This window comes from Clarias gariepinus, chromosome 3, assembly GCF_024256425.1.
Source record: "Clarias gariepinus isolate MV-2021 ecotype Netherlands chromosome 3, CGAR_prim_01v2, whole genome shotgun sequence".
Classification (NCBI taxonomy): domain Eukaryota; kingdom Metazoa; phylum Chordata; class Actinopteri; order Siluriformes; family Clariidae; genus Clarias; species Clarias gariepinus.
In genome coordinates this window covers 23,922,050-23,938,861 of record NC_071102.1, presented here as the reverse complement: position 1 = coordinate 23,938,861, position 16,812 = coordinate 23,922,050, and the positions used below count along the sequence as shown (strand labels likewise).

The 16,812-nt window shown below is 39.6% G+C and overlaps 1 protein-coding gene across 1 annotated transcript in view; it reads left to right on the top strand.

Moving 5' to 3' along the window:
• Positions 1-7,558: 7,558 nt before the first annotated feature.
• The window catches only part of sdc3 (syndecan 3), a 37,518-nt gene continuing 28,264 nt past the window's right edge, over positions 7,559-16,812 (top strand). Inside the window, exon 1 of the mRNA XM_053492884.1 lies at positions 7,559-7,923. Coding sequence (XP_053348859.1) covers positions 7,870-7,923 — 54 coding nt within the window. The 5' untranslated portion in view covers positions 7,559-7,869. The remainder of the gene's footprint in view (positions 7,924-16,812) is intronic.

Here is a 16,812-nt window from a genome sequence, read left to right as displayed (position 1 = left end):
CCCTTGCTCTGGGGCAGATAGCAGCGAGCGTGTGTATGTGTGTGATGCGTAGATTGCCCGAGTTGCAAGGTGTGTACAGATTTGCCATTCTTTTGTCTACTTGTAAGTGATTGTAACATTTAATTTGGAACACTCTGCGGTGTATATTTAAACAGCCTTGTGTATATTTCCTATGATCTCTTTATGCGAGCACACTTGTAACCATAATGTGTATAGTTAACAGATGCTGTGTGTGCTTTCTGCCTGGGCAACTATTTTTTGTAACTCCAGTTGTAGATTGTCTCTAAACGATGTGTGATCTTTATTTTGAAACAAAACATGGATAAAAAGCTCAAAATTTAAAAAAAGAAATGTCCCTGACTCTTCCTTCCATTCTTCTGTTGATTTTTTTTATTTTTTTTTTTAATATAAAGGTTGTTTGTTCATGCTGTAGCATTACTATTATGTTCTTGAGCAGTTTTCCTTTTCTGCTAAAGTTTCTTTGAGCATAAGTGCATGCCCTTATTTCGTTTGTAAATTGCATATGAAGCTAACATTCATGATTAAATAGTATCTTTACATTTGAGTATAACTGTCACTCTCAGTCTGCTTTAACAAAGATGAACAGTGGAACCTGCTCACAACACCAGACACAAGTAGAATAATAATTCACTCATTGATAGTTTGTTGCCTGGTTGTTATGCAATATTCACGAAGGCAGATGTAACATTTAAATTATAAGTCTAGTTCACCAGACAGATCGTCAAAGCACTTTTACAACGACAGTAGTTGAAGAGGAGGTAATGTTTTACTGATGAATGTTTAAGTGGAGCAATGTGAAAATGCTCTTAAATGTTGGAGAGCAAACATTTTGAATTAACTGAATGGGTTTGGTGCCAAAATGATGAATGAAAACATAAGCCATATTAAAAAAAGGTATTAGGCATTAAACACTTCTTTTTCTTCTTCTGGCAGTAATGTGGATTTTTTTTATTTTATAAAGGTGTACATCTTAAATGAAGGTAGGACAGACTTGGAGCAAAATGTCCCCTGTCTCTTAGGCATTATAACATTAACCATTTGATGAAACCAACCTTGATGGGATATGATCCATGATTTCTTTAACTAGGATTTGTTTCCACAGTGACAGTTTGTGGACTCCGTATAAAACGCATCTGTGGTCCACAGACAGATCATGTAAGAAAGTGCAATTTGTTTTTAAACAACCCACAATTCACTGAAAAGTTAAATCAAGTTTTGTTTTTGTTTTTTATTAGGGTTGAGACTGCCTTACTTATCCATTCCACACCCAGCTTTGCTATGGGTCTTGCCCATGTTTTTTTAATCATTTAGCTGATTAAAGGTTATTATAAATAATTACAAATAGAGCAAAATGTAAATTATATTATCCACTTTATGCAATGCACCAGTTCCACTGGTGGCAAAGCAGCTCCAAAGCATGATGCTACCACCAATATGCTGAATGGTTTTACAGTTGTGGTGTTTTTGGGGTTAAATGCATCACATTTACATTACTAAATGTACATAAACAGTATGTATATTATATGATCTTTATAAACAGTAATTTATATATCTATTTATTGGACAGAAGCCTTTTAGTCATTGGTGTAAAACCTTGCGTGGCTGTAGGTCGTCACACTGGTGATGAGGGTCTCTATCTTGGTTACAACTGATTTGCAGGGGAATCTTTTTTTTATTAATTGTAGCTCCACTGATTTTAAGATGGGGTTTAGTCATGGCACATTTTAAGCCGCCCTTTTGTACAACTAATTTTTAAAATGTCTTTTTGTCACTACCCAGCACTTGTTCTTTTAGCAGCTCCTGTTAGGTTCTTGGGACAGCGTGCACTGCACCCCTAGTGGCTAGCAAGAAGCCTGCGACTGTGCCACTAATGCCCAACTAGTTTAGCATGTGTGTAAACTTATCTTTGAGATTGTTTACAGAGTCATCTTACATTTTGCATCACTTACATAAATTGTAAGTCATTCTAGAGAAGAGCATCTCCTAAGTGGCTAAATGTAAATGCAAAGCAGATGCTCATACTTTAACTTTTTAAATTAAAGTTTCAAACAAGACCCAAATCTGTTCAAATGAAGAGTACAGAAAATAATAATTTATTTACCAAAAGTCAGTGTAATCTGATGAAGATCTTTCTCTTTTAGGGTTAGTCGATTATATAACAGGTCATAAGAATCCGGCCAGCTGGAAAGCCGCAGTATGTGTCATCCACTGAGCACTTAGAAGACATGCCAAGGCACCGAGTCCCCTGAGACCCGTTCTGTCACATGTGTCCTGGGAAAGCTGCTCTTCTTTTTTTCGCCGACTGCATGAAGTCACCCTTAAATAAACTTTACAGTGCAAGAGAAAGTCTGATGATAAATTGAAAATATCTGGTGTAAACATTTAATTCTTAGCTAATTTCTTCTCTATTCTCTTGAGGATTTGTAGCGCCACTCTATTTGGAAGTTTTTATTATTGCCAGGAAAATAATGAATGCTTGGACAAGCATTAGAAAAGCACCTTTATCGTGACAATCCAGCTGAAAAATCTGTATCAATCATGTAATCAAGTCTGGAGTTTACCTTGAAGTATCCATGATATGAAAATAAAGAGGATCCTTACAGGGATCCCCTGGTGGTTTCACTGCCTCATGGTATAACCTTTCCTCTATTTAATAACTGTTTATATCACCTAAACAAATCTCCATGTTTACTATTTTTATTACTAGATAATGCAATCTCCTAAAAAAAATCTATTCTGTTCATCATGCCAATTTCTTTTCAGAATAAGAAGCTTTTAATTGTCATAGGGATAATGGCCCTGCTCAAGGGCCCAAACTGTAGCGGTATATAGGTACCAGTATTCACTCCTCATTATTAAAAAGGATTAGTAGTGCATTATGGACTTGTACAAAAAAAAAGAGCATTCATTATGCACCTCCGGGGTCCGGGTTCGATTCCCGGTCAGGCTCGATTCCCGTCTCGTGTACATTTAGGCATTTTAGGCATTTTGGCTGACACCCTTATCCAGAGCGACTTACATTTTTATCTCATTACACATCTGAGCAGTTGAGGGTTAAGGGCCTTGCTCAAAGGCCCAACAGTGGCAACTTGGTGGTTGTGGGGTTTGAACCTGGGATGTTCTTCCCATGCTCGGTGGGTTTCCTCCGGGTACTCGGGTGTGTGAGTGTATGTATGTGTGTGTGCCCTGCGATGAAATGGCACCCTGTCCAGGTGCCCTAAGCCTCCTGGGATAGGCTCCAGGGATTAGGCTTCGCAAATCCATTCATTGTTTCTCTGAGCTTTCAAAAATGATGTTCACGGGCCTCCGAGTGGCGCAGTGGTAAAGTGCTTGTCCTATCATCCTTTATCTTCTGGAGATCGCGAGTTCGATTCCCGGGTAATCCCAGGACTCTAGAGAAAGTTGATTGGCCGAGCTCTCTCAGAGGGGAGGGATGAGAGCTACAGCCAATCAGGGGTGCCTGTGGGCTCACGCAAGCGGAAGAAGCCGATAGCGCTGTCCTCTGAGTGTGTTACTCCGCCCCCAACGGTCCGTGAGCGAGCAGTTCGAAAAGATGCGTTCAGCTGTCGTCACATGGTTCGGAGAAAACACGTTCGGCCCTCCTGACTGAGTGGTAGTAGTAGCTTTAATGTAGGGCCCCCTAGTGACGGGGACGAATTAAACACGACTAAATCCCCCCAAAAAATAAATAAATGATGTTCACAGACTGGTGCTGCAAACATTAACATTTTGTTAAACACATACTTTATAGTCCATATTATGAGATGAACCTGAGGGTAATATGTTCCCATAAAGGAAACCTTTAGCGTCTCTGTCAGCACGGTGGCTTAGTGGTTAGCACTGTTTTTCTGCACCTCCAGGGTCTGGGTTTGATTCCTGCATGAAGTTTTTTTTCCTTGTGCTGGGTGGGTTTCTTCCGGTTATTCCGGTTTCCTCCCACAGTCCAAAGACATTTGCCCACAGTGTGTTAATGAGTGTGTGTATGTGTGCCCTGCGATGGATTGGCACCTTGTTCGGGGTGTACTCCGCCTCAAGCCCTAGGTCTCCTGGGATAGGCTCCGTGACCCTGTATAGATAATGATGATAATAGGTCTCTAAAAAGTGTAAAGAATTTTATTATTATGTGATATATAATGAAAGCCTTTGTCAGCTCGAACCGTTATGGGAATTATCCGTCGACCTCTCTTATCCATCCCCAGAACTACCACTCAGTGGATTTATTATTATTTTTTTATTTCACCATGCTAAGTCACCTCTAGAGAATGCTGTGCATGAATCTCTCAGGATCTCCTTATTCATAAAAATACTCGACCCAGACCATCTGGCACCAACAATCATGAGACACAGAAATCACGTTTTTTTTGCGTTCCGATGCTTGACATGAACAGTACCAGGAGCAGCTGGCCCGTATCTGGCTGGGTTTATGCAATGCAATGCACTGCAGCACCACTACTGGGTGATTACATAATTACATGAATGAATAGGTGTATACATGTTCCCCTTCAAAGCATTCTGTGAATGAAGATGGAGCTCAAAGCATTAGATAATATTGTTCATAATAATAATGATGATGTAATTATAGTTTTGTAAGAGTTACAATTTTGTAATTCCTTATAGATGATTTATTTTGTTTTGACATCTTGGTGCCTGGCTGGTAATGTCACTGTGTGGCTGATTGCTTATTCTGAGCTGTGAAAGCGTGGATAATGACACTATCCTAGAGTTACATTTAACCAATCTATCTCATTTCTTCTGCTTTTCACGAGTAGACTAATAAAAGGCAGAATAAATCCTTTTCATGATTAGCATTTACTTTGCTATTAGACATAATGCATCAGAACTTAACATTCAAGTGAGTCATTTTCTTCATTAAGTTTTTCATTAGTTTGCTCTAATGCAGTGACATTTAAAAGATAATCGCTGCTTTTTCCTGTCTTCATAGAGATTTGGAATTTCTAGGAAACACGCCCTTAGTCCATTATTATTAAGTTTTTCTATTATTTATATTTTAAATTATTAATATTCAATTTTTTGTCACATGTACCTTACAGCACAGTGATTTATTTAAAAAAAAAAAAAATCCACATATCCCAGTTAGAAGTTGAGGTCAGAGCGCAAAAATACAGCATTAAGGGCGTGGCTCAACAGTGGCATATTGGTGGTGCTAATGGCTTGAACCCCTGACCTTCAAATTAGTACACCAGAGCCTTAATCATGTGATCCACCACTGCTCAACATGTCAGGACGAGCACAAAGGCAGCCCCCCACTATGAGGAATTATGCAGTCTAGCTTCCCACATTTGGGGAATTTGCAAGAATCAGCACAGGCTGAGTTTAATGGCTGAGCCTTGCCTTGCCTTGGGCGAAACACCTTCTTGATCATGGTATTGCCATAAGTATCAGGATATATCTTATTTCACCAGGTGATTTGGAAGTTGGGGATGGTTAGTAAAACTACATCATTCTGCTTAACTGGAGTTATTTGTTTCTAATACATGTAAGGCATTTATTTCTCTTCATACATCTGAGGGTTAAGGGCCTTGCTTAAAAGCCCAACAGGGACAACTTGGGACAATTTGATTAGGACATTTTTTCAATATCATTCATCCTGTGAAGGTTCGCAGGGGTCTGTAGCCTATCTAAGTAAGTTCCCTAGTGTCCACTCAACCACTTAAAGGGCTCAGAGACACACACTCACACACCTAATCATACACTATAGACAATTCGGAAAACACTATTTAACCTTAAATACGCATCTTTGGACTCTGGAAAGTAACTGCAACATCTAGTATCCTGTGGGGGGGAACGAAGCAACCCACAAAGCACAGATGGATCATGCACACAGATCAGAAGCGAAATTGACACCAGAGAAAAGATTAACCAGTGTTAACCACTGAGCCACTGTGCCTCCTCTGTTCTGACACTGCATTTTAAAATGTCTTCCTTGCTTAGTCAGTGTTGACTAATAAAACATAATATATAATGTCTGAATGACTTTTCAGTTACTAGACTTTGGAAACCTTTCCATTATATAAATGTTTTATATAAAAGCTTATGTAGACTAATAACAAAGATAAAACCATCTGTTCCTACATTGTGCGCACACATAATTTACATGCAAAAATATGTGCAATAATCCACAATGTGCAATATTTGGCTTTCGTCTTGTCTAAGCAATATTTTTTGTGTTGTGTTTTTGCACTTGTGGAGCTTTTTCTTTTACTCTATTTATTTTCTATTTATTGTAATCTGTATTGGTACAGATCCTGTAATATTTTAATGTTTAGGCATCAGCTTGGCATGTCACTAATAGAATTTCATTGTGTCAAACACAGTGACAATAAAGTACAGAGTCTTTCAATTGTGTGATCCACATAACCTGACCTGAAGGATAAAATATGAATCCTGTCATTTACATTCAGGATCCTTGTCTGTCAGAGCAGTTGTTATTCATCATAAATTGATGCATGGAGACATCTCACACACTCGCCCTCGGTCATCATCCTATTCATTTAAAGACTTTCCGTTAACATAATTATTCATGCTGCTAATTAATGTTAAGCCTTTCCTTTAAATCTAACATTCAAATTTTAAATTCTAACTCAAATTTTATTTAGGGGTAAGTGTACAAATGTACTATTTACAATTTACAAAAGAAAAATATAAATCGTATGAATTAAACACTGTTTTAAGTTAAAGATTGAACCATAACAGTAACTTAAAAAAAAATGTGAATGAGCATGTGAAAATGTGTGATCCCTGCGATGGATTGGCACTCCTTCCAGGGTGTACCCCCACTCTCGCCCAATCTAAATGTCCTGGGATAGGCTCCAGCCCACCAGATCCTATATACAGGATTAAGTGACGTAGATGATCAGTGAGTGAGTGAGTGAGTGAGTGAGTGAATGTACGAAAGTTGCAATAGAAAAAAATAGATCCCTAGCATCAACTTAACAAAAAGAAAAATTATTTACAATATTGATTGACGGTGGCATAGTGGTTAGCACTGTCGCCTCACACCTCTGAGGTCTGGGTTCGATTCCCGCCTCTGAACTGTCTGTCTGCATGTTCTCCCCATGCTTAGCGGGTTTCCTCCACAGGATAGGCTAATTGGCTAATCGGCGTTTCCAAATTGCCTGTAGTGTGTATGGATGGATTGGCATCCTGTCTTCTAGGATAGGCCCCAGACTCAGTGTAGACGATGAGTGAGGGAGTGAATTTACAAAAGTGCAATAGGAAAGATAGAATATATATAATGTATAAATGAAAGTCTAACATAAAAAAAAATTTGTTCGAAAGCCTTCAAAACAAAGTCAGATACTGAATTGTGGACATTTGGTTTCCCCCAAGATCCACACACACACACACACACACACACACACACTCGTGCTGTGATAGAGGGCAGGATAAGCGGAGAATCCGAGAATCCCGGTTGTAACAGATTGCCGGGGCGGGCTGCAGGGGGCGCTCTAATCCTCATTAGGAGAACCCACCCGGCCCGGCGCACAGCCTCTTGAGGAGAGAGAGAAAGGGAGAGAGAGAGAGGGCTGGATCTTGCTAATTGTGAGTCCAACAGGACCCAAAACTCAGTGAGAGACCGGCAGGCCGTGCGTCACCGCTCCTCTCTCCGTCTTCGTGTCGCCTGAGCGGGGATTAGATTCAGCACGATCCCGGGCTGGGCAGGACCGGAGAGGACAGGACAGAGCAGCACGGATGTCCCGACTGAACTCGGATCCCGAAAACTGACCAGATTTGAGTGATTTTTTTTTTGTTCTGTTTATTTTTTCTTTTTTGGAGGAGAAGAAGCGGGGGCGCGCGGGCTCTCCGGTGATCGGTGTTTCTGCTGCCATGAAGCTGCCGGGCTGGATGGCGGTGGCGCTGCTGCTCGCGCACTCAGTGTCGGTAAGCCGAGCAGGCGCGCGCGCTCTCTCTCTCTCTCTCTCTCTCTCTCTCGCGCTCTCTCTATTGTTATCCGCAGACAAACGTGGCCGCGCGAGACCTCGGTTTCAGCACCTGTACGTGTTCGTGCGCGCGCAGTGTGTGTATGTGTATGATTTTTATCAGCGTGGTGCTCAGTTGTAAAGCTCGTTTTTTTTCTTCTTTGCCTCACCGCATACACACCACGGCGTGCGCACGAGGGCTCTGTGGAGACGTCACCTGCGGGGTTCCGTTACCACCAACGTGTGGCTTTAAGACTGGCCTGGTGGGCATTATAGGTCAGGGACACACACACACACACACACACACACACTAAACTGCCCCGCGCCCCCCTCATGTCTGGTCCGTGTGTGTGTGTTAATGCGTAGTAGCTTCTGTCTATGTGCGTGTGCGTGTGCGTGCGCGCGCTGATGGGATAGGCCATAATTAGCACGTCTCGTCTAATTACGCCCGTTTGGCCTGGTCGGATAAAAGGAGGCCGTGGCGCCCCTGTGGTTGTGGGATTCGGGGTTTATTAGCCCGAGGTAGGGTGGAGGGGTGGGGTAGGTGCAATAGAATAGATAGCCAAGGCGGTGGGGTGCAGCGGAACGGCTGCGGGCTAGCGCGAGGGAGGATGACGTCATTGGGACTCGCAGGGGCTGAGAGGAACTGACCAGATATTGTACGTGGGCTCCATCCGGAACCGCACTAAACTGCTAGGGTGTAAACACATGTGGGCTTCAAGGTATTGAGTTACCTGTGGAACGCACTGCTGTGTGTGTGTGTGTGTGTGTGTGTGATGTCTGAGATGGGCAGGGCAAACACTTCCCCACTGCATGCAATGCAAAATGCGTGCAATTATGTAATTCCAACTAAATAAACAATAGTGTAGGGTGGGAAATGCTCTCTGCTTTCTAACAGTAGTCTGATTAAAGCAACCCTTTAGTTAAACATTAGTTTCACAGGTCAATTACAAGCTTATTTATGTTGACTTTCAAACAAACAAACAAATGACGAATAAAGAAGAGCGATGGAACTTTGTTCAGTTCAGTATATTATCTTTATTTTTTTTGCTTAAAAATAATAGAGTGAAGGTTAAATCTTAACATTAATTTTTAACTCTTTATTCAGGTTGTGAATTGTGAGATGCGTGAGGATTTCCTGAGATCTGGATAGAAAGAAAGAGGGACAAAATGGACTTTTCAGGTTTCAGTGGATATTTTTAAAAATAGGGCGCATTAAGCACTGTGTTTTCGTGGTGGATGAAAACGATAGTTTTATGTTCAAAAAGCAGCGAGTGATCGTAATGGAAAATCTCGTAATGCTTTAGGCTTTAACAGTACACCAAAATCAAGATGCACAAAGAATAATTTTGTAATTTTATAAATCTTATAGATAATCTTTCTCATTAACTAGACACATTTTTTCTTCTTTTTCCCCCCTCCAATCTTACCACTCGGATTGGGCTTGAAGCTCAGAAAGGGAACTTCTGACCCTTGTCCAGGGAAAAGATTTTAGCAGTCAGATGTTGAGGCCTCTTTAAAGGAAGTTTGCTGGTGCAATATCCTATACAGTCCTTTCTGCCAAAAAACAGGGTTTAATTTAGATCTAGAAATGTTGCTAAGCATACATACCCTCTTCCTTTTTGTCTGTGCTTTCTGTATGTGTGTGTGTAGTTGCGTGCTTAAATTCATGTTGGTCGATACTGAATCAGTGTTTTGTGCTGCAGATGACAAAGACAACCATAGAGGGACAGGAGGAGGAGAGAGAGAAAATGGGAAAATGGGAGAGAGGAATGTGTGAAGCAGAGAATTTCTACCCCTGACTTTTTTTTTCCTTTTTTTTACAGACCACACAGACACAATCATGTCCTACAATAATAAGAGACATGCTGCACTATATTAGCATCATTATAGTCATTTTATATTTGTGCATTCATATAAAGTAAGTGGGATTTGTAATAACAATCAGGTAGAAATTATGATGGAAAATGACACAATTTGTTATTTGCAGTGGCTTTGGAAAAATGTCTAAGATATGTGGTTTCTCATGACAGCATCTTTTCTAATCAAGATTATACCCCAGAAAAGTGTAATACAGAATACAAATGCATAAGGTGGATCAAGTCTCACTTGGATGTTTAAAAAAAAAAAAAAAATTTAGATTTGGTAATTGCTTTACTCACTTTTATTAAGAGAGCGGTGCATTGTGCTTGCTTTAGTAGCCAAGCTGGAAAACTCTAGGCATCCCACGATTTGATTACATTTTTATGCAAGGTGCCATAATGTGATTATAAAATGATTCTTAATGCATCTTGATGCATCTTGATCTTTTATTTCTCCATCCTGCGTTATGATTTCTTCCATTATGACCACATGCTGCTATTGAAATATAATCCTATCGTTTTTCTCCATTATGAAAAAAATTCTAGGCTTCCTGTATTCTATAGTGTTTTATAAAATCCCAGTAAAAGGTGTATCTACGAGCTTGTTAAAAGCATGACGAAACGGTTGTGAATCAATGTAAATCAATGACTCCTATACATTTGAACAAACATACTGTATATAGTTTAATCCGAAAAATAATGCGCACATTACCAGCGCATATATCTAGGAAAGAGCTGTTCATTTAGAGGTGTCAGGGCAGGTAGCTCAGTGGTGTCACCCCCGCCGTAAGCATGGCACCGTCTCACTTCCTCTTCTGTACCTCCACCCACTGCTCTGCACTTCTCTGCCGCTGAGGCAGGCCCCAAGGTGATGGATGCTAGCAGGTGAAATCTGGGTCACAACATCAATACTCCAAGGCTTTATCTTTTACACAAATAGAACCTTTGATTCAGGTCCGTGGCAGAACAGGCTTGTGAATTACACAGCTTATTATGATTAAGCTATTACAATATTTGGTTGTTTTTCATCTACACCTTGTTTTCAATACACTGAAAGCAGTAATTATACGTTTACATTTATTTATTTGGCAGGCGCTTTTATCCAAAGCGATTTACAAGTGAGGTAGAACCCGATCCAAATATAATCCAATTATAGAGAAAATGGAAAGAGGGAAAGAGATCGGGGGACGCAGAGAGAGGAGGAGTGAGTGTGAGAGAGAGAGAGACAGTGAGGGTGGATGGAGAAGTGCAATGCTGCTTGCTCTTTCCCAGGAGACTCGGCTCTCTACCTGCTCACTACAGTCACCATGACAACCACTGAGCACAGTACAGTCACAGCTTTACACTATTCCTCTCTCTCAGTCTCTCTCTGTGTCTCTCTCTCTCTCTCGTGTGTGTGTGCATGCACGTTAATTCAGATGATGCCCCATTCTGATTGGGGGAGGGGAAATCCTCCCCATCTGTACCTGACAGAAATACACACACACACACACACACACAGACATATAAGGGGAGGGAGGGCTGGAGGAGAGGCGGATGTAAACGATAGTCTGTCTGCGTGGGTGTATGTGTGTTTAAACATCCCTGAGAGTCTCCACAGATAACACTCCGCTCCGTTTCAGATGTGGTTTTGTTAATGACGAGTCCCTGAAAAGCTGCGGTGTGAGAGGGTAGTCGTGCTCTCCTGAAGTGCCCATGTGGCCCAAAATTCGGTGCATTCGTGAGTGCGTTTGCTGAGCTATAATAAGCCTCCAAATTAGAGGGCATAGGTGGGAGCGGCTCCAAAGCCACGATGAATTTCAAACGTTACATCAATATGCTGTTTAAATATGAATATGAATCTAGCTCAGCCGATACGCCACTCCTTGCACAGAAAGAGAAGGGGAGACTGTACTGTATATCTGTGTGTGCGTGTGTTTGTGTGAAATTCACACTGTGAATGTGTGTCTGTTTGTTCTGCAGATATTCTCATGGCCTCTGGCTGAGAGCGGGGCGGAGCAAGCGTTGCATTTCCGTGGAGATATAGGACTTGGCTTGTATAATTGGTTTAACAAGAGGTCGGGGCGTGGCAGTGCACTCTGGGGAAAATTGCGGTACAGTTAACTTTCCGGTGGCAGGGTGGGGCACAGTGAGTGTTTGGGAACCGTTTCAGACAACACAGTATCCCAGTGGGGGAGATGTAATAATTCTGAGCCAACGCACGATAAAAATCTGGTCCGAGGCTTCAGAGAAAAATCTAAATAGATTCATAAATACGCAAATACAAGAGTTATACAAGAGTAAATACAAAAGCCAAAAATGTAAGTTATTCACAATGTATTAAATAATATAAATGTCTAAATGAATAGACAGGCACATATGCAAGTAGCTTATTAAAGAAGTAAGAAATCTTATATACGTATAATGTATATAAATGGCCAAAACATGGTAGCGGAGCTAAAAAGTGTCTCACCTAGGTAAAAAAGTGAATTTTCAGGAAGGATCACATAACACCGGTTTTTATAACACTTAATGCTTCTTACCTTCCGATTCATGCCTCATATTTTTGTAACTATGCATACACGTTCATATTTTTATCAGATAAAAAGAAACACATTTGCTAAATAGAATTTTATGCCCTTTGATGTAGTGTCCGTAACTTTTTAAAATTCAAATCTTTCATTGATGTTTATTCATGTGATTTCACATGAAAAGATATAAACCTGAAAAAGTGTATTATTCTAAAATACCAATACGAATTTCGAAGATATTGCAACATGAATGTGACTCGGTTACGGACACTACAGATTTATTTGTGGAAAAAAAATCTTTCATTTAGCATGTAATGCTTTAATTTGAGCAAACGTTTTTTACAGGTCATTTGCCTCTAGAAGCTTACACCGATTTAAGTATCAAGACTTAATAAAGTAATATAAATACATTTTATTTAAAATTATTATTGTTTGAAGTGAGACAGCTGTTATGCTGCATATATAAAATTGGCGCACACCTTTTCTGTATTATATGTATAACAAAAAAAATTAAATCAGCATCAATACTGAAAAAATATGAAGGTACAGTATTCAAATTATGAATATCTTTTAAAACCTAGGAACTTGATTCCATTCATATAACAATAATCCAATATTAATCTAACATATAGCTTGTTGATAAACAATGATAAACCTTGTATATAACAACGCAAATACTGGTCGACACATGAAGACAATATGAATTTCTGAGTTTCTTGTTGGTAATTAGTTTAAACATCCTTTAAACAACAAGCCATGAATGCTCTTACATTCAGTATAAGAATGCGTACATGGCTTTGTTTATGTTAAATTGGTTGTTACATGTGAGACTACACCTTTGAAGAAACCGAGTACATTTTACACACGTATAATAATAAAAGCTCAAAAAGATTACAAGCACCTGGTATAAACGGACTAGGAGGGCTCTCGGGGACCCCTGGTCTTTTAAAGATAAGAAGACATCAATATAAGGTTTTATTGTCGGTATCCACAACAGATCATTTGCTGTTGAGAAATGTCTAGAGGGAGATTTCAGATTGTTGTGCAGCAAATCTAAGAACACTACATGGAACGATGTTAAGTGAAGAAGTGATCCTGAGGCTGATTGTTTTGTGACAAGATTTATGTAGTAAATGTATCAGGCATGTTAGGTGTTAATACAGAGAAAGACACTAGTCTGGTCTGCATTGGGGCTGATACTTGGTTTATTCAGTGTGGTGTGAACGAGGTGGGCTTACTCTATGATTATTTCCCCTTCAAATGCCCTTGGTGGAGAAATGTAGATCTAAAAGTAGATTGACTGAAAACGCACTTAATAATTCGAATACAAATGACACTAAAGGACAGATGATAGACTGTGCAAGTATTGATATTATATATCTTTTTTCGCAATCGCATCTAATATCACGACGGGCGCACGTCGATTACAAGGTTAGTTGTGAGGATGTAAAAGGCATCTTAATGTATTTTGAGACGCACATGCTGTTTGAGTGAAATTATATGGCATTTTGCTGAGACCGAAAACCTTGCTAATATGCTGAGTTAATACTATCTACATGTTTTACTTTATCAGGACCCGCCTCTGGTTGTTATGGTGGCATTTACACTAAGTGCAATCCCAGGCATAAATAAATGTTTCAGGTTTTTAATATATATATATGTATGAAACAGCTAAACATCTATTCACATGCATATTTTTAACTGACTGCCAGGTTATGGGTGTATAAACAGTTCACCATATACAGTAAGATTAATAAAAATCTGCTTCTAAACACCGCCCTTGAAACAAAGCAGGTTTACACAAATCCATGTCTAGACCTTTAATGAGCAAAACAGAGGTGAGAGTGCAAAGGAGATTAGAAAACTCCCCTGAGATGGCATACAGAAGAAATATTGAAGCAGGAGCTGTGAATGAAAAGTTTTCCATGTGATGGATTACAGTATAACGAGAAGAAGATAAATGTAATATAAACTGGTATATGTGTGTGTGTGTGGGCTCTTATCTCTTTCTCTATCTCTCTCTGTATGAGATCCGAGCAGATCATAAGCATAGTTAGGGGTCCTTAAGGCCTGTAATCCTGAATCCTGAATCTAGAAAGCAAATGGCGACAGTTGCTCTTGTTTTAACTGAGCTGTTCTAAACAAAAGTGTGATACGGGACACTTTTTTTCATGAAGATATTGTTTTTAATCTTGGTGCTGTTTGATATTCTGTTCACACCTGACCAGATCTAGTAAGTTCCTGGAATCGTGCTAGGCCTTGTCCAGGTTAGTTGCTAAAGACAGACTAAAATCTCCCAAATGATTAGATCCCCGGTGTGATTGCATAACCCAGGCTATTGAAAACATTTATTATTAACTTCGGTAAAAAGTTCTATCTTTTGGAAGCATGGCCGAGAGCTGCAGTTGAGATCTTTCATTATGGCTAAACACATACACCATATTAGGAAGAAGAAAAGTCTTTATTTTCCAGCTTGATTGTATGTCTGACCGTCATCTCGGCTGTCTGGTACAGACAGCCTGGTTTTTTTCTCTTCAGGGATGAAAGAAAACATGCTTTCCTCTCAAAATGCAAATGGGCACAGAAATCACATGTTCCACAACGGCGAATTGTTTTTCAATAAGAATCTTTCTGCTTTGTCGGATTGCAGGGTTTCACAGCATAATGTCGACGTTTGCACTTTTCCCTGTCACTTCTCTTCTCTCTCTTTCATAATGTGGAGTTTAACTTTAGCTGCAGCTTTAGCACGCCGAGGGAAATTCTGTGAAAATTCAAAGCTTTTTTTTTTTTTGGAGTGAGATTGGGAGCACCATATGCATATGTGCAAAGGGATTTGGCATCTTTGCAAATGAAAGGTAACCCTGCCTAACACATTCTGGCAAAGAGCTTGATAATGTAACAGATCAAATCGGCAGCCTGTAAATGTGAATGTGCAGCACTTTTCTATGAGCTAGTGGTGAATTTTATCAGGTATGTTTTGCTGTTGAAAGTATGATGTGTGTATCATATGCGTCTATCAAGTGCATCTACCCAATTTTTTTAACCAATTAATTTAACATAGTAGCTTCTAAATGTGGGCTGTGAAAAAAGCTTATTTGTGTGGCTGTACAGTAAGTGCCCTACATGCGAATATTTGAGTTAGAAACTTTCGTAGTTGCGAACATACATGTTCAATACATGCACCAACCAGTGACGATGAAGACAAAAGTGAAAATAATTGAGAAAATAAAACGAAGTGAAAAGATGGCAGACATCGTTTGTATCCCTGTATCTAGACAATGTCGATTAGACTTACGAACAAATTGAACTTATGGACAAGCTTTCGGAACGGAACTCGTTCGTAAGTTGCCTTTTCTTCATTATCCACAAAGAAGTAGCTGAATTGAATATGGCCGCTTATTAGCCACAGGGCATGCCGTACAGAATGGAGTGCATTTTAATTCGTTCATTATAAGTCTTTCCTCTCCTTTGTAGGGTCAGTGGGATTGAATGTAACCCATTCAGTGATGAATGTAACCCATTTAGGCTAACTAAACTAAACAAATTCCTTATACATATATATATATATACACACAACAGAATCTGCAGAAAATATAAATCACATACTCACGTTTTGTGAGAGTATTGCTTCTTTTTCTTCTTTCTTGATGGGTGGTTGGAGCATTAACCCACCTCCTGGACTGGAGTGTGGAACAGAAGATTGGCTGGTGAAGAAAAAGCAAAAAGGTCATTGCTTTGTTCGGGACATTACATTTAAACATTAAAACATTGTGGAGATTTTTTTTTTTATGTTTATTGAATATTTTAGTGTTTTTTAATCTGTTTCAATATAGCTGCTTGAAATAAATCAGACAAAGTGCTATTGAATCGATTTGAATGGAAAACTGCAAAGCCTAAAAATCAAATTGAATCGACAGTCTGGCTGTGATTCACAGCTCTAGTGCCAGCCCATCATCACAGCACAGGGCACACGCGCACACCCACTCACACACCGAATCATACACTATGAACAATTTGGAAACACCAGTTAGCCTACAGACTTTGGACTGCGTGTTTTTATAAAAAAAAAAAAAAAACAATGTGTTGGGGTGGTGGGTTAGAGACACTACAGATGCAAACTCCAGATGATGAAGCACACAAACTAACACTACTACATACAGTACTACTGTGCAACGTTTGCCACACAGGGGACAGGGTAGGCTTAAAGAGGTATGATGTCACCAGTGAAAACTCTTGCTGCATTATATATCTTAGCAGATTAAGACTATTAACCCCTAAATTCCCAGTTTATTATATATATATATATATATATATATATATATATATATATATATATATATATATATAAAATAAACATCCTAAACAAGTGATGAACATATTATCTATTAAACACTATAAATTAGTGGTAAAAATAATATACTGTAAAAGGGAGGCGTTGACAAGATTGAGGAATGTGTCTGGGCCTGATGATGGGAGCCA